At 40.8% G+C, this 23,428-nt stretch overlaps 2 protein-coding genes across 6 annotated transcripts in view; one reads left to right on the top strand and one right to left on the bottom strand.

Annotated features, from left to right (window-relative positions):
• The first annotated feature begins 772 nt into the window (after positions 1-772).
• Positions 773-20,722, top strand: DIO1 (iodothyronine deiodinase 1). 2 transcript variants are annotated; one of them, XM_073357630.1, is made up of 4 exons: positions 773-1,175; positions 9,095-9,238; positions 17,624-17,823; positions 18,781-20,722. In XM_073357630.1, exons 1-4 carry the CDS (start codon positions 845-847, stop codon positions 18,844-18,846), a joined length of 741 nt encoding a protein of 246 aa, XP_073213731.1. In that variant the 5' UTR covers positions 773-844; the 3' UTR covers positions 18,847-20,722. The 2 variants fall into 2 exon arrangements, with proteins under 2 accessions (XP_073213731.1, XP_073213732.1); XM_073357631.1 differs by lacking the exon at positions 9,095-9,238 and having other exon boundaries at positions 774-1,175.
• IFT25 (intraflagellar transport 25) overlaps positions 16,501-23,428 on the bottom strand; it is a 13,193-nt gene continuing 6,265 nt past the window's right edge. For 3 of the 4 annotated variants that reach the window (XM_073357634.1, XM_073357632.1, XM_073357633.1), the window contains 2 exons: positions 21,156-21,199; positions 16,501-20,722 (listed from right to left, as the gene is read on the bottom strand). In XM_073357634.1, coding sequence (XP_073213735.1) covers positions 20,615-20,722; positions 21,156-21,199 — 152 coding nt within the window. In that variant the 3' untranslated portion in view covers positions 16,501-20,614. Of the gene's footprint in view, positions 20,723-20,765; positions 21,200-23,428 lie in introns of those variants that run through there. The other variant, XM_073357636.1, reaches the window with a different exon arrangement.

The raw sequence follows: 23,428 nt of genomic DNA, 5'->3' as shown, positions 1-23,428 counted from the left end.
TTCAAGCAATAGTCCTGATGTTTTTGTAAGCTTCAAAACGTGCTTAAAATAGTTTTGTTTTGTTTTTTTTTGGAAATCTATGTAGCGTTTCCAGAATGCAAGGATCTACTGGGGTGAACTGCATACCTCATGTTGATAAATTCTTTATACCACACTGACATATATAAATACATCTTTCTTTCAGGAATTATGTTGAAAGGGTTCGTAGAAGAAAGGGTTAAGTCTTTAATGACAATATCAGGGATGAGAGAATGTTTGCTGAACATACAGAGCCTTTATTAATTAATGAGCCAATGTTTGTACAGTGCTTTGAAAATGAAAACTGTTTTATAAGAGCTAAGGCAGCTGGCCCCAAACCTGGAAATTTATTCATGTACTTAACGTTAAGCACAAGTAGTCCCAGTGACTTCGGTGGGATTACCTATGTGAGTAAAAGCAAGTGCTTATTTTCAGGATTGGGTCCCAAGTTATTATAACCTTTATTCTGCCAGAAAAGCATCCAGTATGTAAGTCAGTCCTCTCATTTGTAATGCATGAATCCATTTGGGAATAAGCCTTAAATGTGCATTAATACAATTAACAGTAATAAAACATTCTTTATTGCAATTAACATCCTGATTTATTTTCAAGATACACAATGTAGTAGTGGAGTATATTCTGTTCTCATTCACACCCTGTGCACTGACATGTGTGGGACTGTGAGAGGGTAGAATGTGGCCAGACACGTGACGACTTTCCAGCCACTATTGTCTTAGCGGCAGCCTCATTTCCCCTCCTCCATTACCTTTGCTCCCGCTCGCTTACACGGTTTCCCTTTGGAAGCAGGCTGTCTGCCTCAGACAAAATGTTCAGAATCAGGGTCATTATACAGAAGACCTTGATTCTTTTGTATGTATCTCTGTGTGTTGCTGTTGGTAAAATGCTGATGATATTGTTCCCGGAAATGATGAAAAGATATATTCTAAAACAGGGGCAAAAGAGCAGCATAGGCATCAATCCAAAGTTCAGCTATGAGAATTGGGGTCCGACTTTCTTCAGCTTGAAATATTTACTCTTTGTTTTGAAAGTGAAGTGGAAAAAGCTGGAAGATGAAGCATTTGAAGGATATAATGCTCCCAACACCCCCGTGGCAGACTTCAGGGATGAAATGCATCACATCCTGGACTTCATGCAAGGTCAGTACAATCATCCAAATAAGTTGAGTCCTCATAGTTAGGATGGTAAATTAAATAGACCATTATATTCTAACTGTTTGAGACATGATGTCTGGCGATTGGGAGACTAAGTGATGGTTAGAGGGTTCAATTACAGAATCTGCAAGGCAGTTTAGATTAAAAGTAACTATCTTCAGAGGGATTTGTTAAGTAGAAAAGAATATATCACATTCTAACACTGGAGTTTCTCAACCATGTACACATTCTGGTGGTTTTAGAGAAAATCTTTGTTTGTCTTTGCTACTGCACTGTTACAGTTTTCTAATGCATACAGCTATTAAATTTGTGGCCTGCTGTCATGGATGTTATGGGGAAGCATTTACTGAAAACCAATACAATAACTTGTCCTGGTGAAAGAAGAGGCAAATATAACCAGAACCATGTACTTAATATATTTTGTATACTGTTATGCACAAGTGGAGAAAGCCTGTACACCACCATCATTAATCAGATTAAAGTCCAGAAAATGGATGATGTTTGTTACAAAATAATGCTGAGGGAGAAAAATTTGGTTTGTACTTTGTCCTCCACTTTTGATCTTTGTAGCACACATTCTTAATCATTAACCTGCATGCTCTAGTATCCAGTATATTAACCAGGGCTTAAAACCCCCAAAAAACACAATTTCAAAATTGATATAGCATGGTTTGAAAATCAGAAAGGTATATGAGCAATGTATTGGGAAGTGGGTCCAAGATTAGACCTTTTCAGAGTGGGATAAAAGGATACCATCAGATTTTGAAATTAAGCACAGCCAATAAGGAGATCATGCACACTTTCAGATTACATTATATGACTCTGGACTAAAATAGATGTTTTTAAGTCCTTGGAAGCACTCTTAAATCAAAAGGAGTACTTGTGGCACCTTAGAGACTAACATTTATTTGAGCATAAGCTTTCGTGAGTTACAGCTCACTTCATCAGATGCATCGATGAAGTGAGCTGTAGCTCACGAAAGCTTATGCTCAAATAAATTTGCTAGTCTCTAAGGTGCCACAAGTACTCCTTTTCTTTTTGCGAATACAGACTAACATGGCTGCTACTCTGAAACCACTCTTAAATCAAGGTCCTGCAAACACAAGAAAGTGTTCTTGTAAATATTTGTGCAGAAGCTTTTTGTTAGGTCCATGCATAAGTGTTTGCGGGATCTGGCCCTTAAGCACTAAGCAATCTGGGGCAGGAAACATTTACTTCTGTGGCTTGTACAGAAGTTATTTAATAAATAATAACAACAAATAATTAGAGTTCTGCCTGGACAAGAAAATTGCTGAATCACATTAAAAGCATGAAAGCCTGGGATACATTATCAAAAATATGGTTAAAGTTTTCCCATCTGGATGTCTATAACTATGCACCTATAACAAAATGTAGACATTTAAATAAAAAGGAACTGATTTTCAGAATCTCTACCTTCCCCTGACATCAGCTGGAGCTGTGAGATCACAACATTTCTGAAAAATCAAGACAGTTGTAATTAGGTGCCTACAAATGTATTTGAGAACCTAAATTTAGGCCTTCAGGTTTGAAAATTTGGACCTTCATGGGGTTTATTCGTTAAGGAACATGCATAATATATTTTAACAGGTTTCAGAGGAACAGCCGTGTTAGTCTGTATTCGCAAAAAGAAAAGGAGTACTTGTGGCACCTTAGAGACTAACCAATTTATTTGAGCATGAGCTTTCGTGAGCTACAGCTCACTTCATCAGATGTTTACCGTGGAAACTGCAGCAGACTTTATATACACACAGAAATCATGAAACAATACCTCCTCCCACCCCACTGTCCTGCTGGTAATAGCTTATCTAAAGTGATCAACAGGTGGGCCATTTCCAGCACAAATCCAGGTTTTCTCACCCTCCACCCCCCCACACAAATTCACTCTCCTGCTGGTGCTAGCCCATCCAAAGTGACAACTCTTTACATAATCAAGTCGGGCTATTTCCTGCATAGATCAAGGTTTTCTCACATCCCCCCCACCCCCATACACACACAAACTCACTCTCCTGCTGGTAATAGCTCATCTAAACTGACCATTCTCCAGGTTTAAATCCAAGTTAAACCAGAACATCTGGGGGGGGGGGTAGGAAAAAACAAGAGGAAACAGGCTACCTTGCATAATGACTTAGCCACTCCCAGTCTCTATTTAAGCCTAAATTAATAGTATCCAATTTGCAAATGAATTCCAATTCAGCAGTTTCTCGCTGGAGTCTGGATTTGAAGTTTTTTTGTTTTAAGATAGCGACCTTCATGTCTGTGATTGCGTGACCAGAGAGATTGAAGTGTTCTCCGACTGGTTTATGAATGTTATAATTCTTGACATCTGATTTGTGTCCATTTATTCTTTTACGTAGAGACTGTCCAGTTTGACCAATGTACATGGCAGAGGGGCATTGCTGGCACATGATGGCATAGATCACATTGGTGGATGTGCAGGTGAACGAGCCTCTGATAGTGTGGCTGATGTTATTAGGCCCTGTGATGGTGTCCCCTGAATAGATATGTGGGCACAATTGGCAACGGGCTTTGTTGCAAGGATAAGTTCCTGGGTTAGTGGTTCTGTTGTGTGGTATGTGGTTGTTGGTGAGTATTTGCTTCAGGTTGCGGGGCTGTCTGTAGGCAAGGACTGGCCTGTCTCCCAAGACTTGTGAGAGTGTTGGGTCATCCTTTAGGATAGGTTGTAGATCCTTAATAATGCGTTGGAGGGGTTTTAGTTGGGGGCTGAAGGTGACGGCTAGTGGCGTTCTGTTATTTTCTTTGTTAGGCCTGTCCTGTAGTAGGTAACTTCTGGGAACTCTTCTGGCTCTATCAATCTGTTTCTTTACTTCTGCAGGTGGGTATTGTAGTTGTAAGAAAGCTTGACAGAGATCTTGTAGGTGTTTGTCTCTGTCTGAGGGGTTGGAGCAAATGCGGTTGTATCGCAGAGCTTGGCTGTAGACGATGGATCGTGTGGTGTGGTCAGGGTGAAAGCTGGAGGCATGCAGGTAGGAATAGCGGTCAGTAGGTTTACGGTATAGGGTGGTGTTTATGTGGCCATTGTTGATTAGCACTGTAGTGTCCAGGAAGTGGATCTCTTGTGTGGACTGGACCAGGCTGAGGTTGGTGGTGGGATGGAAATTGTTGAAATCATGGTGGAATTCCTCAAGGGCTTCTTTTCCATGGGTCCAGATGATGAAGATGTCATCAATATAGCGCAAGTAGAGTAGGGGCTTTAGGGGACGAGAGCTGAGGAAGCGTTGTTCTAAATCAGCCATAAAAATGTTGGCATACTGTGGGGCCATGCGGGTACCCATAGCAGTGCCGCTGATCTGAAGGTATACATTGTCACCAAATGTGAAATAGTTATGGGTAAGGACAAAGTCACAAAGTTCAGCCACCAGGTTAGCCGTGACATTATCGGGGATAGTGTTCTTGACGGCTTGTAGTCCATCTTTGTGTGGAATGTTGGTGTAGAGGGCTTCTACATCCATAGTAGCCAGGATGGTGTTATCAGGAAGATCACCGATGGATTGAAGTTTCCTCAGGAAGTCAGTGGTGTCTCGAAGGTAGCTGGGAGTGCTGGTAGCGTAGGGCCTGAGGAGGGAGTCTACATAGCCAGACAATCCTGCTGTCAGGGTGCCAATGCCTGAGATGATGGGGCGCCCAGGATTTCCAGGTTTATGGATCTTGGGTAGTAGATAGAATATCCCAGGTCGGGGTTCCAGGGGTGTGTCTGTGCGGATTTGATCTTGTGCTTTTTCAGGAAGTTTCTTGAGCAAATGCTGTAGTTGCTTTTGGTAACTCTCAGTGGGATCATAGGGTAATGGCTTGTAGAAACTCGTGTTGGAGAGCTGCCGAGCAGCCTCTTGTTCATATTCCGACCTATTCATGATGACAACAGCACCTCCTTTGTCAGCCTTTTTGATTATGATGTCAGAGTTGTTTCTGAGGCTGTGGATGGCATTGCGTTCCGCATGGCTGAGGTTATGGGGCAAGTGATGCTGCTTTTCCACAATTTCAGTCCGTGCACGTCGGCGGAAGCACTCTATGTAGAAGTCCAGTCTGCTGTTTCGACCTTCAGGAGGAGTCCATCTAGAATCCCTCTTTCTGTAGTGTTGGCAGGGAGACCTCTGTGGATTAGTATGTTGTTCAGAGGTATTTTGGAAATATTCCTTGAGACGGAGACGTCGAAAATAGGATTCTAGGTCACCACAGAACTGTATCATGTTTGTGGGGGAGCCGTATGGAGTGGAAATCTATCAACTGCATGAAGAAACTTGTACAGATACAGACAGACATCATCTTCCTTTCCAAATGCAAACAGATGGACATCGTACCAAAAGGACTGAAGGTCAAAAATCCATTACAATCTACATACCACACAGACTATGCTGACAGCTTGTGCCTCACGCTCTCAAAGAAACTGCGGAATCACCTGATCAAGATCCTCTACAGCAAACAGGGAAAGATTAAGAATGAGCTCTCAAAAATGGATACTCTCATAAAGAACCAACCTTCCACACAAACTTCCTCGTGGCTGGATTTTACTAAAACTAGACAAGCCATTTACAACGCACACTTTGCTTCTCTACAAAAGAAAAAAGACACTAAACTTTCTAAACTACTACATGCTACAAGGGGCCACAGCAATGGTTCCCTCACCCCACCTAGCAATATTGTTAACCTATCCAACTATACTCTCAGCCCAGCAGAAGCAGCTGTTCTATCTCGGGGCCTCTCCTTCTGCCCCTCCACCCCCACAAACATGATACAGTTCTGTGGTGACCTAGAATCCTATTTTCGACGTCTCCGTCTCAAGGAATATTTCCAAAATACCTCTGAACAACATACTAATCCACAGAGGTCTCCCTGCCAACACTACAGAAAGAGGGATTCTAGATGGACTCCTCCTGAAGGTCGAAACAGCAGACTGGACTTCTACATAGAGTGCTTCCGCCGACGTGCACGGACTGAAATTGTGGAAAAGCAGCATCACTTGCCCCATAACCTCAGCCATGCGGAACGCAATGCCATCCACAGCCTCAGAAACAACTCTGACATCATAATCAAAAAGGCTGACAAAGGAGGTGCTGTTGTCATCATGAATAGGTCGGAATATGAACAAGAGGCTGCTCGGCAGCTCTCCAACACGAGTTTCTACAAGCCATTACCCTATGATCCCACTGAGAGTTACCAAAAGCAACTACAGCATTTGCTCAAGAAACTTCCTGAAAAAGCACAAGATCAAATCCGCACAGACACACCCCTGGAACCCCGACCTGGGATATTCTATCTACTACCCAAGATCCATAAACCTGGAAATCCTGGGCGCCCCATCATCTCAGGCATTGGCACCCTGACAGCAGGATTGTCTGGCTATGTAGACTCCCTCCTCAGGCCCTACGCTACCAGCACTCCCAGCTACCTTCGAGACACCACTGACTTCCTGAGGAAACTTCAATCCATCGGTGATCTTCCTGATAACACCATCCTGGCTACTATGGATGTAGAAGCCCTCTACACCAACATTCCACACAAAGATGGACTACAAGCCGTCAAGAACACTATCCCCGATAATGTCACGGCTAACCTGGTGGCTGAACTTTGTGACTTTGTCCTTACCCATAACTATTTCACATTTGGTGACAATGTATACCTTCAGATCAGCGGCACTGCTATGGGTACCCGCATGGCCCCACAGTATGCCAACATTTTTATGGCTGATTTAGAACAACGCTTCCTCAGCTCTCGTCCCCTAAAGCCCCTACTCTACTTGCGCTATATTGATGACATCTTCATCATCTGGACCCATGGAAAAGAAGCCCTTGAGGAATTCCACCATGATTTCAACAATTTCCATCCCACCACCAACCTCAGCCTGGTCCAGTCCACACAAGAGATCCACTTCCTGGACACTACAGTGCTAATCAACAATGGCCACATAAACACCACCCTATACCGTAAACCTACTGACCGCTATTCCTACCTGCATGCCTCCAGCTTTCACCCTGACCACACCACACGATCCATCGTCTACAGCCAAGCTCTGCGATACAACCGCATTTGCTCCAACCCCTCAGACAGAGACAAACACCTACAAGATCTCTGTCAAGCTTTCTTACAACTACAATACCCACCTGCAGAAGTAAAGAAACAGATTGATAGAGCCAGAAGAGTTCCCAGAAGTTACCTACTACAGGACAGGCCTAACAAAGAAAATAACAGAACGCCACTAGCCGTCACCTTCAGCCCCCAACTAAAACCCCTCCAACGCATTATTAAGGATCTACAACCTATCCTAAAGGATGACCCAACACTCTCACAAGTCTTGGGAGACAGGCCAGTCCTTGCCTACAGACAGCCCCGCAACCTGAAGCAAATACTCACCAACAACCACATACCACACAACAGAACCACTAACCCAGGAACTTATCCTTGCAACAAAGCCCGTTGCCAATTGTGCCCACATATCTATTCAGGGGACACCATCACAGGGCCTAATAACATCAGCCACACTATCAGAGGCTCGTTCACCTGCACATCCACCAATGTGATCTATGCCATCATGTGCCAGCAATGCCCCTCTGCCATGTACATTGGTCAAACTGGACAGTCTCTACGTAAAAGAATAAATGGACACAAATCAGATGTCAAGAATTATAACATTCATAAACCAGTCGGAGAACACTTCAATCTCTCTGGTCACGCAATCACAGACATGAAGGTCGCTATCTTAAAACAAAAAAACTTCAAATCCAGACTCCAGCGAGAAACTGCTGAATTGGAATTCATTTGCAAATTGGATACTATTAATTTAGGCTTAAATAGAGACTGGGAGTGGCTAAGTCATTATGCAAGGTAGCCTGTTTCCTCTTGTTTTTTCCTACCCCCCCCCCCAGATGTTCTGGTTTAACTTGGATTTAAACCTGGAGAATGGTCAGTTTAGATGAGCTATTACCAGCAGGAGAGTGAGTTTGTGTGTGTATGGGGGTGGGGGGGATGTGAGAAAACCTTGATCTATGCAGGAAATAGCCCGACTTGATTATGTAAAGAGTTGTCACTTTGGATGGGCTAGCACCAGCAGGAGAGTGAATTTGTGTGGGGGGGTGGAGGGTGAGAAAACCTGGATTTGTGCTGGAAATGGCCCACCTGTTGATCACTTTAGATAAGCTATTACCAGCAGGACAGTGGGGTGGGAGGAGGTATTGTTTCATGATTTCTGTGTGTATATAAAGTCTGCTGCAGTTTCCACGGTAAACATCTGATGAAGTGAGCTGTAGCTCACGAAAGCTCATGCTCAAATAAATTGGTTAGTCTCTAAGGTGCCACAAGTACTCCTTTTCTTTTTGCGAATATATTTTAAAGTACCTTCATACTAATTTGCTGTACAGTAGCATTTAGAGACCTCAGCTGAGATTGAGAGCCCATTGTTCTAGTTGCTGTACATACATTTAGTAAAACAGAGTTCCGCCACCCCAAAATGCTTACAGTTTAAGGCTTGGATCCTGCAATGAACTCCATTTAGGCAGATGCCTGCACCTGTATGGAGCCCCATTGACTCCATCAAGACTTTGTGTGGGTATAGGAGTCTGCCTTCATAAAACTTATTGTAGGATTGGGGTCTGAATAAACCGGATAGGGCCGGGGTAGGAGAAGGAAAGCATTGCTATGCCTATTTTATATACTGATACTGAGGTACAGAGAAACTAACGGCCTGATTTTCAGAAGAGCTCAGCACCTTTGAAAAATCAGGTGATCAGTGACTTTGCCCAAGATAATACAGGAGGTGTGTCAAAGGCTAAGAATGGAGCCCAGATTTGAGCCCAGGCCTTAACCCTAACGCTGTCCTTTCTCGCATCACCCAATTAACATGATACTTAAAAATCGTTTCATGTCTGTTACAGACAACAGGCCTTTAGTCCTGAATTTTGGAAGCTGCACCTGACCTTCATTTCTTTTCAAATTCAGCGAGTTCAACAAGCTTGTTGAAGATTTTAACTGCATAGCAGATTTCCTTATAATCTATATTGAAGAAGCTCATGCAACAGGTACAGTATAGAAAGCAAAACATTTAAATGTATGATGAAGCATAAGATATGGATCCTTCTGTCCGAATCATGGTAGGGGGAAGGGCTCAACCGCTCTGGAGCTTACTTCTGGTTTATGTTTTATATTCCTAAAAGTTCATGCTTCAGGGATTCAGCTGGCCACCCACAGGGGTCAGGAAGGAATATGTTTCCCCCAGTATAGTCTGTGTTTTTTTTTAAATCTCCTGCCTCTAAAGCATCAGAGATGGTCAAAGCTGGAGATGAAACATTAGATGAGGATGGCCAGGGCACCGACCAGTCTCTCTCTCTCTCAGGGTTTAGCTGGCTAACTCTTACTCACAAGCTCAGGGTCTAAATGATCACTATGTGGGGTCAGGAAGGACTTTTCCACCAGGTCAGACTGGCGGTGTCCTTGGGGGAAGGGGTTGCCTTCTCTGCAACATGTGGGTGTGGGTCACTTGCCAGGATTATCTAGGTATCTATCACTTAATCATTTCCCAGCCACTGCAGGGGTTTGAGGCACTGGTGCACTTGCATGTCTCCTATTCTCTGCCTGTGGCACATAATTTAGTCACCTCTGGGCTCTAAATTTTTCGTCTTATTTCAGTTGTTGGGTTTAGTGTCCGGGTGCTGGGTGGTGTTGGTGGCCACTTATATACAGGAGGTCAGAGTAGATGATCTGGTCCTTCCTTCTGGCCTTAAACTCTATGACTCAATAATAAAGTATATTTGAGAGAAGAATGAAACTGCAGACAGGATGGAAAAAATCTACTGAAATTCAAAGTAACAGTGTCAATGTGAAGAACCAGTTTTGGGCCCTTATCCTGCAATCACTTGTGCACATGTTTAAACTTTACACATAAGTTGTTCAGTTGAAAATAAAATGAAGATACCCATGTGTAAAGTTGAGCACATGCAAGTCTTTTCTAGATTTGGGCCCTGATCTTAGTCTGCATATAAGCAGTGGTGAGCTAGAGCCAGTTCGCACCAGTTCATGCGAACCAGTTGTTAAATTTTGAAGCTGGTTTAGAACCGGTTGTTAAAGGGGTTCGGTAAACTGCGGCCCGTGGGACTGTCCTGTCCGTCCCGCCTGAGCTCTCAGCTGGGAAGGCTCCCCTGAGAATTTCTACTCACCCGGCGGCCCTGTGGCCCTTCGGTGGTATTTCGGCAGCAGGTCCTTCAGTCACTCCAGGTCTTCGGCGGCACTTCGGCCTCGGGCCCTTCAATGCCACCAAAGACCAGGAGTGACTGAAGGAACCAGTTCTTCAGGTTCTGGCAGCTCATCACTGCATATAAGCACATCAGAACAGCCATACTGGATCAGAGCAGCAGTCCATCTAGCCCAGTATACTGTCTTCCAACAGTGGCCAGTGCCAGATGCTTCAAAGGGAAAGAAGGGAACAGGGCAATCTCAAGTGAGCCATCCCGTTGTCCAGTCCCAGCTTCTGGCAGTTGGAAATATAGAGACACCTGGAGCATGAGATAATAGCCATTGATGGACCTATCATCCATAAACTTACCTAATGCTTTTTTTAACTCAGTTTTAGTTTTGGCTTTCACAACATCCAATGGCAACTAGTTGCACAGGTTGACTGCATTGTGTGAAGTACTTCTTTGTGTTTGTTTTAAACCATCTGCATATTAATTTCATCAGATGACCCCCAGTTCTTGTGCTATGTGAAGAGGTAAATCATTTCCTTATTCACTTTCTCCACACCATTCATGATGCTATAGATTTCTTATCATATTCCCCCTTAGTCGTCTCTCCCAAGATGAACAGTCCCAGAATTTTTACTCTCTTCTCTTATGGAAGTTGTTCCATACTCATAATTTTTGTTGCTCTTCTCTGTACCTTTTTCAATTTTATCTTTTTTGACCAGAACTGCCCACAGTATTCAGTATGGGTGTACCACAGATTTATATAGTGGCATTATGATATTTTCTGTCTTATTATCTATCCCTTTACTAATGGTCCTAACATTCTGTTAGCTTTTTTGACTGCCACTGCACCTTGAGCAGCTGTTTTCAGAGAACTACCTACAATGACTCCAAGATCTCTTTCTTGAGTGGGAACAGCTAATTTAGATCCCATCATTATGTATGTGTCGTTGAAATTACATTTTTGAATGTGCATTATTTTGCAGTTATCAACATTGAATTTCATTTTCCATTTTGTTGCCCAGCTATCCAGTTTAGTGAGATCCCTTTGTAACTCTTCGCAATCAGGTTTGGATTTACCTATCTTGAATAATTTTCTATCTCACTGCTCACCCCTTTTTCCAGATTATTTTTGGATATGTTGAACAACACTGGTCCCTGTACAGATACTTGGGGGACTCCGCTCTTTACGTTGACGTCCTGAAAAATGACCATTTATTCCTACCCTTTGTTTCCTGGCTTTTAACCAGTTATTGATCCATGAGAGGACCTTCTCTCTTATCCCAGGACTGCTTACTTTGCTTAAGAGCCGTTGATGTGCGACCTTGTCAAAGGCTTTCTGAAAGTCCAGGTACACTATATTCACTGGCTCACTCTTGTCCACATGCTAGTTAACACCCTCAAAGAATTCTAATAGATTAGTGAGGCATGATTACCCTCTACAAAAAATGTGTTGACTCATTCCCAACATATTGTGTTTATCTGTGTGATAATTCTGTTCTCTGCTATTGTTTAAATCAATTTGCTTGGTACTGAAGTTAGGCTTAATGGCCTGTAATTGCCAGGATCACCACTGGAGCTTTTTTAATAATCAGCATCACATTAGCTACCCTCAAGTCATCTGGTACAGATGCTGATTTAAGCTATATGGTACAGACCACAGTTAGTGGTTCTGCAATTTCATATTTGAGTTCTTTCAGAACTCTTGGGTGATTACCATCTGGTCCTGGTGCCTTACTGCTGTTTACTTTATTATGTCTTTAGCTAGTTGCTCTTCAAATTCTTTCTTGACCTGCCTAATTATGCTTTTACATTTGACTTGCCAGTTTATGGTCTTTTCTATTTTAATCAGTAGGATTTAACTTCTAAATTTTAAAGGATGCCTTTTTGCCTCTAACCACGTCTTTTACTCTGCTGTTTAGCCAGAGTGGCATTTTTTTGGTCCTCTGTTCTTTTGGGAGGGAGTGCTCTATATTTAGTTTGAGCCTCTCTTGTGATGTTTTTAAATAGTTTCCATGCAATTTATAGGCATTTCACCCCCTGAGACTGTTCCTTTTAACTTCCATTTAACTAGCTTCCTAATTTTTGTGTGGTTCCCCTTTTTGAAGTTAAATGCTACTGTCATGGGTTTCTTTGGCAATTTCCCCCCTGTGAGGATGTTAAATTTAATTATATTATGGTCATTATTACTAAGCAGTTCAGCTGTATTCACCTCTTGGACCAGATCCTGTGCTCCACTCAGAACTAAAGGAAGAATGGCCTCTCCTCTTATTGGTTCCATAACAAACTGTTCCAAGAAGCAGTCATTTATGATGTCTAGACATTTTACCTCTGGATCCTGTCCTGAGGTGACATATACCCAGTCAACAGAAAAATCGTTGACATCTCCCATTACTGTTAAAAAAAACATTTGGGGCCTTGTCTAGACTAGGAAGTCAACACATTAGTTTTTAGAAGTCCGTCATAGACAAGGCATACTGCTTTTAACATGTGTGAAAGGGAAGACTTTAGGCTTTAATTTAAGCAGTTTAGCACATATTAATTAAAAATATGTATTGCTTTGTCCACGCTACAGTTTTAGCTAAAACCATACCATTTATCCAGGCTAGAGAAGGCCTTGCAGAACACAATCTCTCCACTCTACCAACATTCTAACAATGTGCCACCTTCCTATGTCTTATTAAATAGTTGTGGAACAGCTGAAAATGACTTATTCTCTAGTTTTTAAAAAAGCTTGCTTATGTTACCCATTTTACATTTGAAATATTTAAATAGTATTTACACCATACCAATTTGAAGGAATAAAATGATTTGTGTGGGTTAGCAATTGTTTGTATATTAATGAGAAAGACAGACTAACTAATTTTCAAAATCAGTTTAAAATTTCTAAGTAACATACTCCACTTCCAGAGATCTGAAATCTGTTACTAGAGGACCAGAAACAGCAGTGAGTAGCAGCCAGTCAGTGGAATTGTTAGAACTCCTGTGTACTGATGGCTATCAGTTGGAAACTATATAAACACCAAAAAGAAAAGGAGTACTTGTGGCCCGATTAACAAATTTATCTGAGCATAAGCTTTCATGAGCTACAGCTCACTTCATTGGATGCATGCAGTGGAAAATACAGTGGGGAGATTTTATATACACAGAGAACATGAAACAATGAGTGTTACCATACATACTGTAACAAGAGTGATCAGGTAAGGTGAGCTGTTACCAGCAGGAGAGCGGGGGAAGGGGAGAATCTTTTTTAGTGATAATCAAGGTGAGCCATTTCCAGCAGTTGACAAGAACGTGTGAGGAACAGTGGTGGGGGAGTCGGGGGGAAATAAGCATGGGGAAATAGTTTTACCTTGTGTAATGACACATCCACTCCCAGTCTCTATTCAAGCCTAAGTTAATTGTATCCAGTTTGCAAATTAATTCCAATTCAGCAGTCTCTCCTTGGAGTCTGTTTTTGAAGTTTTTTTGTTCAAGAATTGCAACTTTTAGGTCTGTAATCGAGTGACTAAAGAGATTGAAGTGTTCTCCAACTGGTTTTTGAATGTTATAATTCTTGACATCTGATTTGTGTCCATTTATTCTTTTATGTAGAGACTGTCCCGTTTGGCCAATGTACATGGCAGAGGGGCATTGCTGGCACATGATGCCATATATCACATTGGTAGATGTGCAGGTGAATGAGCCTCTGACAGTGTAGCTGATGTGATTAGGCCCTATGATGGTGTCCCCTGAATAGATATGTGGACACAGTTGGCAACGGGCTTTGTTGTAAGGATAGGTTCCTGGGTTGGTGTTTTTGTTGTGTGGTGTGTGGTTACTGGGGAGTTGTTGCTGGGGAGTATTTGCTTCAGGTTTGGGGACTGTCTGTAAGCAAGGACTGGCCTGTCTCCCAAGATCTGTGAGAGTGATGGGTCATCCTTCAGGATAGGTTGTAGGTCCTTGATAATGCGTTGGAGAGGTTTTAGTTGGGGGCTGAAGGTGACGGCTAGTGGCGTTCTGTTATTTTCTTTGTTGGGCCTGTCCTGTAGTAGGTAACTTCTGGATACTTTTCTGGCTCTGTCAATCTGTTTCTTCATTTCAGCAAGTGGGTATTGCAGTTGTAAGAATGCTTGATAGAGATCTTGTAGGTGTTTGTCTCTGTCGGAGGGGTTAGAGCAAATGCGGTTGTATCGTAGAGCTTGGCTGTAGACAATGGATCGTGTGGTGTGGTCTGGATGAAAGTTGGAGGCATGTAGGTAAGTATAGTGGTCAGTAAGTTTCCGGTATAGGGTGGTGTTTATGTGACCATCGCTTATTAGCACCGTAATGTCCAGGAAGTGGATCTCTTGTTTGGACTGGACCAGGCTGAGGTTGAGGGTGGGATGGAGATTGTTGAAATGATGGTGGAATTCCTCAAGGGCTTCTTTTCCATGGGTCCAGATGAAGATGTCATCAATGTACTGCAAGTAGAGTAGGGGCGTTAGGGGATGAGAGCTGAGGAAGTGTTGTTCTATGTCAGCCATAAAAATGTTGGCATACTGTGGGGCCATGCGGGTACCCATAGCAGTGCCACTGATGTGAAGGTATACATTGTCCCCAAATGTGAAATAGTTATGGGTGAGGACAAAGCCACAAAGTTCAGCCACGAGGTTAGCTGTGACATTATGGGGGATACTGTTCCTGGCGGCTTGTAGTCCATCTTTGTGTGGAATGTTGGTGTAGAGGGCTTCTACATCCATAGTGACAGGTTTCAGAGTAACAGCCGTGTTAGTCTGTATTCGCAAAAAGAAAAGGAGTACTTGTGGCACCTTAGAGACTAACCAATTTATTTGAGCATAAGCTTTCGTGAGCTACAGCTCACTTCATCGGATGCATACTGTGGAAACTGCAGAAGACATTATATACACAGAGACCATGAAACAATACCTCCTCCCACCCCACTCTCCTGCTGGTAATAGCTTATCTAAAGTGATCACTCTCCTTACAATGAGTATGATAATCAAGTTGGGCCATTTCCAGCACAAATCCAGGTTTTCTCACCCTCCGCCCCCCCCCCCCACAAACTCACTCTCCTGCTGGTAATAGCCCATCCAAAGTGACCCCTCTCTTTACAATGTGTATGATAATCAAGGTGGGCCATCCATAGTGGCTAGGATGGTGTTTTCAGGAAGATCACTGATGAATTGTAGTTTCAGAAACAGAAGACTGCTGAATTGGAATTAATTTGCAAACCGGATACAATTAACTTAGGCTTGAATAAAGACTGGGAGTGGATGTGTCATTACACAAAGTAAAACTATTTCCCCCACCACCCACCCACTGTTCCTCACACGTTCTTGTCAACTGCTGGAAATGGCCCACCTTGATTATCACTACAAAAGGTACCCCCCACCACCACCACTCTCCTGCTGGTAATAGCTCACCTTACCTGATCACTCTTGTTACAGTGTGTATGGTAACACCCGTTGTTTCATGTTCTCTGTGTATATAAAATCTCCCCACTGTATTTTCCACTGCATGCATCTGATGAAGTGAGCTGTAGCTCATGAAAGCTTATGCTCAAATAAATTTGTTAGTCTCTAAGGTACCACAAGTACTCCTTTTCTTTTTGCGGATACAGACTAACACGGCTGCTACTCTGAAACCTGTATATACACACCATATTTCAAATTGTACTTACAGCGTCACGGGGGCAATAATCTTCTGAAATCTATTTTAACTCAGAAGTTATGTGAAAAAAAATTAATTCCCTCTGTCACAGGTGTTATAATTTAACACTTTACACTGGTTAACAAATCCCTATGTGGTTATATCGGATACTCACAGAGCTAGAACTTCAAGATAATCAGACGCCACCTTTCATTATAAGCCTACCATACATACACAGAGAGAGAGACAGAGAGAGTTTCACTTTTATATCTATATCTATATAAGGTGCATATTATCATCCCTATTTTATAGACGGGGAAACTGAGGCATAGATAAATGAAGGCCTGCATGTTTGGAAGGGTCCACTTATCTTGAGTACCCAACTTGACAACCCTATGCTCTCATTTTCAAAAGTCCTGAGCACTCACAGAATCCCATTTATCTCAGTGGGAGTTGTCAGTGCTCAAGCTCTGATCAATATCTGGTTCTGTAGGTCTCAAGCTGGGCTCCAAAAAATTGAAGCCTCCCAAAATTATGCTGACAGTTATGAAAAATAGGGTAAAGTGACTTACTCCAGAGTCAATGGCAGAGTGGTATGAGAACTCAAAGTTTCCCACTTACCATCTCCTTTATGAAGGGCTTGATACATTCAGTAGGCATGTGTAACCCTCCCTCGCTGTCAGTCTCTGAGGGAGGCCACGCCTCTTTGCTACAACTGCCTTCCTGTAAGTTTAAACGTTTTGCAATTTCTTTGGTTACTCATGTTATTAACTTAGCTATTGGAATTATATCATATATAGATTAGTGTGCATAATATTACAGGCAGGGCTAGTAGCCCTGCCTGTTGAGTTTCTCTGACACTTCCCCTTATAAACTATTTTTCAGTTGCTCATAACTTTGCCAAACTATCTATTTGGGCTGAAATTTTCCATGCTGGGTGTCTTCTCTCAGGCTGGCGTTTTTTTTAAATTTCAGAAAAATGCTTCAGCTGTTTCCAAGAACAAAGCTAGGAAAAAAATATATATTTTGCCCCTATTAAAAAATTCAGCAATCTTTCCTTTAGACAGATTTAGTAGAGACTTGAAATTTGGCAAAGGGTGGCTTTTGTGTGAGGGATATACCTTTTGCAATCCCTGTGAAAATCCACCCAACTTTGGCCAAGTTATAAACCTTAAAAAAAAAAAAAAAAATCACAGTTTGCACATGCTGAATAGAGACTTCTTAGATTTTCAGCAGCTACATTTCTGAAGATCCTTTCTGAAGTGGGCATGTTCCAGCTTGGGGCTGAGCAAGACTTTCCCTGCAAATGCAGCTCCGGGCTGCTGAGACCCATGCTGGGTTTGAGCACCTAAGCAGAGCAGGGGGATGGTGTCTCCTGTGCTCTCAATGGTATGTGATCATGTAAATGAAAACTGTATCATAATACATATGCTCGAGCGGTCTGAATTAAGGTTGCACAGGCAATCCTAATTCTGGCATTTCTTCATTTCTGAGTGCTTGACTTTGCAACCTTGATAACGTTCTATTAAATTGATTTTTGGGGCATGTACACACACAATATATAATCACTCTCCCCTCTCTTTTTTTTTTTGGAAGATGGATGGGCTTTTGAAAACAACATTGTTATTAAAAATCACCGAAACCTTCAAGATCGAAAAAAGGCTGCACAATTTCTTTTGAAAGAGAATCCTTTATGCCCAGTGGTTTTAGATACTATGGAAAACCTGAGCAGTTCAAAATACGCAGCTCTGCCAGAAAGACTTTATCTGGTGCAAGGAGGAAAGGTTGTCTATAAGGTAATGAACTCTGAACACATTACAGTGTGGTTTTAACTTTTAAAAATAGCCCTGTAATATCCCATAGCATATTTGATGGACAAGTGATTAACATTTTTCATTGTGTTCCATTTCTAATAACGTTAGTTATCTTTAAGCACATTGTTCATTGAATAATGATTAGCAACAAAAAAGTCTTGGCATTGATGTATATTTTTTATGTATGTCTTGGCTCTGCCTCAGTATTTATGTTGTCCTTCCTAAAGAGACAAAGTGAAAGCCTACTGAGCATAGGGCTGGAAACAAAGAAACCCTACATTCTAACTCCAGCTGTTTCCCCAACTTGTTGGCTGGCCTGAACCTCTGCATAAAAGTCTACTCATGTATAAAATGAGGACAATAATACTTACCTAGCTCACAAGGCTGTTTTGAAGTTTGAGTTAATATTTGTATAGTATTTATAGATATAAAGTGCTAATTATTATCTGGTAGCTGGAGACCATGCCTGTTACAAGAATCTACTTCTATTTAATTTAGATTATCTTTCAAGTTTCAGCATTAAACTTTCTAGTTAAAACCTTATTTTACTGTGTAATTTACTATACTGATATATATCTAAAAGTTTGTACATAAGACTTTAGGACAGACTCTCTACTGTACCGTTTCTGCTTGGTGCGGAAGAAAGGGTGGCCATTAGGCAGCCACTTAAGGCTCCCTGATGATCTAGCTGGCTCTGGTGCAGGCTGCTCTAACCTGGCTCTGCTGCAAGCTGCTCTAACCTATGCACAGCTAGAAATGGGTCTCAAGGGTTCATCTACCAGTTGAACACAGTTGCAATGCAACACGCTCAGGTCACTCCTGCTCCTGCACCAGGGCTTTTGGGTGAGTGTGGCAGGAGATGGCTGTGCCAACTATGCACCACTGGAGACTCCCCCATAGAGTATATCTGAACAATCCTGTATTTTATTTACTTTACAGGGTGGAGTGGGACCTTGGAATTACCATCCACAGGACATACGTGCAATCTTGGAAAAACTAAAATAGGTGAACAAATCAGAAGCCCCAAAAATAAAGTGGTCCATCTGGAAAATGTGGTCACTGAACAACTTGCTCTGGCCTTTTTTAAAATATATTTTTACTGCTGTTTATTTTAAAATAATTATAGAAATCAGAGGTTAAAAAGAATATATACTCACCCAAGAGAAAAAGAAAATGGGTAGACAAGGATATAGTATGAGTTACACCTTATTCAAGAATCAGACATCAATATGGCTTGATTCAACACCATTTGAAATTAATGGAAAAGCTCTCTAAGAATGTTAGCCCAGATATGGAGTCATAGCTGTACCCATCAGCTACAGGTCAGCATACAGGAAATACAAGTAAAACAAAACAGAGAGAGAATAACAGGAGTAAAGAAATCAAAAGTGCTTTTATAGGTTTCATCACTACCCTGTTCATACACCCTTGGTCCAAAATTTTTCATATAGTGAAATTACTTGTCTCTAAAAAAAATCCCTGATGTTACTCCAAATGTGTAATGGCTTTCATACACCCATTCTTAATTAGTTTAGGTAGCATCTGATATAATAAAACTTAATATTAAATAACAGAAAATAACTTGTGTCTATATTCTCTACACCTTGATTAGCTCAAGATTTCTTGTAATTAAAATATGAAATAGTGAGTGGCAAGAAAAAATATATTTTATTCCACTGACTGCACCTCTAATTTAGTGCCCAATCCTTCAGCTCTGATGAAGGTAAAATTCCCACTGAGATTAATGGGAGTTTTTTGCCTGCTTTAGGACTGCAAGATTAATCCTTTTGAGTTTTGAAACGTGGCCTTATCAGTGAAACTTTACTAGTAATGCATCCTGGTGCCAACAGATTCAGATAATGTTCAGTATCACTGAGACAGCAATGGTACAACGTGTTATAACTAGTCACTGAAGTACTTTTTGAAACTGAAATCTATAAAATAAATATTACTAATTAAAAGCCATACAAATGGCTTGGATGAATGTTGGAGTAGTGTATTAGCAAACAAAACAAATGATTGCACATTGATCACTGTTTAAAAAAAAAAATTTCTATTTACAGGCAGTTTTTCTAAATGTTCACTTGCACACACCCCAGCAGGTTTATGAATGAAACAATTTGTATTAATGTACATCAGCATTGGTTCTATTAATATTTGTTTATGACAGTCATAGCATAAAGCAAAGGCAGCTGTGACCTGATTTGAGAAAATATTTATAGAGGCAATGAGCTAAATAGGAGCAATTAAAATATATTAAACCATCTCGAGTGGCTTCAGCTTGGTATTTAAATATTTCAGTAGAAGTTATAATCATCCTCTTTTCTTACCTAGGGTCCTCAGCTGATGTTAATGAATTTTGGAAGGACTTCTTTTAGGGTTGGGGGAATGACCTCAAGTTTGAATATTTCACACTTTTATTTTTTCTGTGAGGGAAATATTTTACAGAGAAACAAATATTCAATGGCATTTTAAAACAATGTATCTTAAACAGCCTTTTAATATCAACATATTGCAATTCAGAAGTGGAATCAATCGTATGTTAGTGGTTAAGCAAAAAGCAATTGTTCATTTGTACTCTACATTGGAAAACTACAAATGTATTATCAGAGTTAATGGTTATACTGCATTACACATTAAATTGCTGGGGGAGGGGAACATACTGGAGCCATATTTTAAAAATCCATTTTAATATAATGTTTGAATAATAAATATATCCTTTATGCTACAAATATCATTACAAAATATTTGAGGCAATTGTGTAAATTTGATATTAAATATTTTCTGCTACTCCTTCTGCCATCACTGTGTGCACTGAAACAAAATGATCAAAGGCAGATTTGATGATGAATCGCAAGTAGGTAGCTTGGAATTCAGGAAGCTGTAGAAGAGAAAAGGAGCTTATTATTTTCATTGTAATAATATAAATGTTCAACAAGCTTCTGCAAAGAAATTTAAAATATAACAGAAGGATCAAGACATTTCTGCATGTCAGTTTTCAGAGCTTTCTTGGGTTAGAGGAATCCAAAATAGCCCTTCTCTTTCCTTTGAATACCTGGAACTCATGAAACTTTGAAGACAACAGCTGGACCAAGAGAGATTACCACACTTCTTCAGATAGATATTTAGCAAAGTTAGGAGCTCTAGCTATATGGATTTTTATACCATAATGTAGAAGCACATATCCAAGACCTAGGGATGTATCCAAACCTCTAAAATAACATGTATTGAGTTGCGCGAATTGAATGCATTTTTAACTAGTCTATCCACCCCAATTACATGTGGCACTAATGCTGTATGTTGAATGTACTCACATAAAATTCTTCCGTTTGAAGCGCCCCTTCTGTGTATTGTAAATCTAGAAAATAAATTTTATATCAAACAATGAGTTAATATATATATACACAATGCTGTGATAAGTTTCTACTGGACTTGAAAGTTCCTGGAAGTTAAGGATTGTGAGTTTACATTGTATGCAAAAATTATTAACAAGCTGATTAAAGAATACAAACCATTTTAGTAATGTTCCAATTTAAATATACAAACAATTAAACTGGTTTTTTAAATGTTCCTATGAGATATAAAAAACTGTGTTGCATTATACTACTCAAATATGCTTTTAATTTTTGAGTATTAGATAAAATGTACAAGTAGTACTTTTAGCACATATATAGTAATTTATATCTTCAAAGTACTGTACAAACAATTAATCCTCACAATTGTCATTTATGGAATATAGGTAATACAAATAATAAATACATAAATAATAAAATAGCCCTATTTTATAGCTGGACAATCAGAGAGCGAGGTTAAATAGCCCACCTCAGGTGACAGAGTGAATCAGTGACATAGCTGAGATTAGAATTAAGTTATGCCTGTTTGAATAGGATATAAAGGGCCAAACTGAGATCAAGACCCCATATTGTTAGGCACAGTTCTTCGTAACATCCTCAGTACACTAAATATAATTCAAAGACACAGGAATGAACACTTAATCTTATCACAGGATTTAATTTTTTCCATTTTTCTTACATGTGGCATATGGTTACACAGTTTAAACAGCTCATCATCATCATACTTTCAGTGTTTTATTATTTGTGGACTGGCTAAGGCTTCAATCCAGCAAACACTTATGCACATGCTTAACTTTAGGGCTCATAAGCATTGGCAGGATCAAAGCCTTTGTCTTTCTAGACAAAGGTTTATTAAATGTCAAAAACTATATGACTCAATTTCTGTGATATAAAATATAGCTAACATTTTAAACTTTCTGCTATTCTAGTTTTCATTATGCCACCATCCTCACTTGATGTCAAAGGAGCCAACACAGAGCCCAATCCTGCAAACATTTATATATAGGGCCCTACCAAATTCAGTCCATTTTGGTCAATTTTATGGTCATAGGATTTTAAAAATGATAAATTTCATGATTTCAGCTATTTAAATTTGAAATTTCATGGTGTTGTAATTGTAGATGTCCTGACCCAAAAAGGAGTTGTTGGGGGTGGGGTTGCAAGGTTATTGTAAAGGGGGTTGCGATACTGCTACCCTTAACTTCTGCGCTGCTGGTGGCTGTGGTGCTGCCTACAGAGCTAGGCAGCTGGACAGAGGCAGCTGCTGGCCAGGAGCCCAGCTCCAAAGGCAGAGCTGCCGCCAGCAGCAGCGTAGAAGTAAGGATGGCATGGTATAGTATTGCCACCCTTACTTCACTGCTCCTTGCAGATCTGAGCCCTCAGTCAACAGCCACCACTCTCTGGCTGCCCCACTCTGCAGGCAGAGATAAGGGTGGCATGGTATGGTATTGCCACCCTTACTTCTGCGCTGCTGTTGGCGGGGTGCTGCCTTCAGAGCTGGGCATCTGACCAACAGACGCTGCTCTCCAGCTGCCCAGCTCTAAAGGCAGTGCAGAAGTAAGGGTGGCAATATTGTGACCCGCCTAAAATAACCTTGCAACCCCCCTGCAACTCTCTTTTGGGTCAAGACCCTCAATTTGAGAAATGCTGGTCTCCCCTATGAAATCTGTATAATATAGGATAAAAAGCACACAAAAGACCATATTTCACAGTGGGAGACCATATTTCATGGTCCGTGACATGTTTTTCATGGCCATGAATTTGGTAGGGCCCTATTGAAATCAATGGAACCACTCACATAAGGAAAGTACTTGTATGGATTAGGCCCATAGCATAACAGTTTATGCTTTTTTTTTTTTAAACAACAAAACAGGGTTTCCTGATAGTTTAAATAATGAACATTCAAATATAAACCTAAATTTACAAAACTCGGGGTTGAGAGAAACTAACAGAAGAGTGAAAGTTCGCAAACAAAGATTAACCTCTGCCCCTATCCTCAAATACCTACTGAGCACACAGCAGCACCCAATTTAACATTATCCTGATATAGATTGTTGTGCTCTGGAAAATGTTTTAACTCTCTCAACAAGGCAGTTCTATTGCTATACTGTTTCAAGTCGCACTGTTTTTTCACATATAATTTTAATGTGGATTTCCAGTATATCACTCTGGTAACATTAATGGAATATTCATTTTTTTATGGATTATGTCCATAGTAATAAAAACAGCCAATC

Source organism: Lepidochelys kempii, chromosome 8, assembly GCF_965140265.1.
Source record: "Lepidochelys kempii isolate rLepKem1 chromosome 8, rLepKem1.hap2, whole genome shotgun sequence".
Classification (NCBI taxonomy): domain Eukaryota; kingdom Metazoa; phylum Chordata; order Testudines; family Cheloniidae; genus Lepidochelys; species Lepidochelys kempii.
The sequence above is the reverse complement of the archived record's forward strand: the minus strand, read 5'-3'. Positions and strand labels throughout refer to the sequence as shown.

Bases quoted from the DNA above. Each gene is read 5' to 3' on its own strand.
- DIO1 (XM_073357631.1), top strand. From the start codon at position 845: ATGTTCAGAATCAGGGTCATTATACAGAAGACCTTGATTCTTTTGTAT. The intron at 1,176-17,623 runs GTCAGTACAATC...TTTTTTTGGAAG, and splicing joins CATCCTGGACTTCATGCAAG to ATGGATGGGCTTTTGAAAAC. The intron at 17,824-18,780 runs GTAATGAACTCT...TTTACTTTACAG, and splicing joins GAGGAAAGGTTGTCTATAAG to GGTGGAGTGGGACCTTGGAA.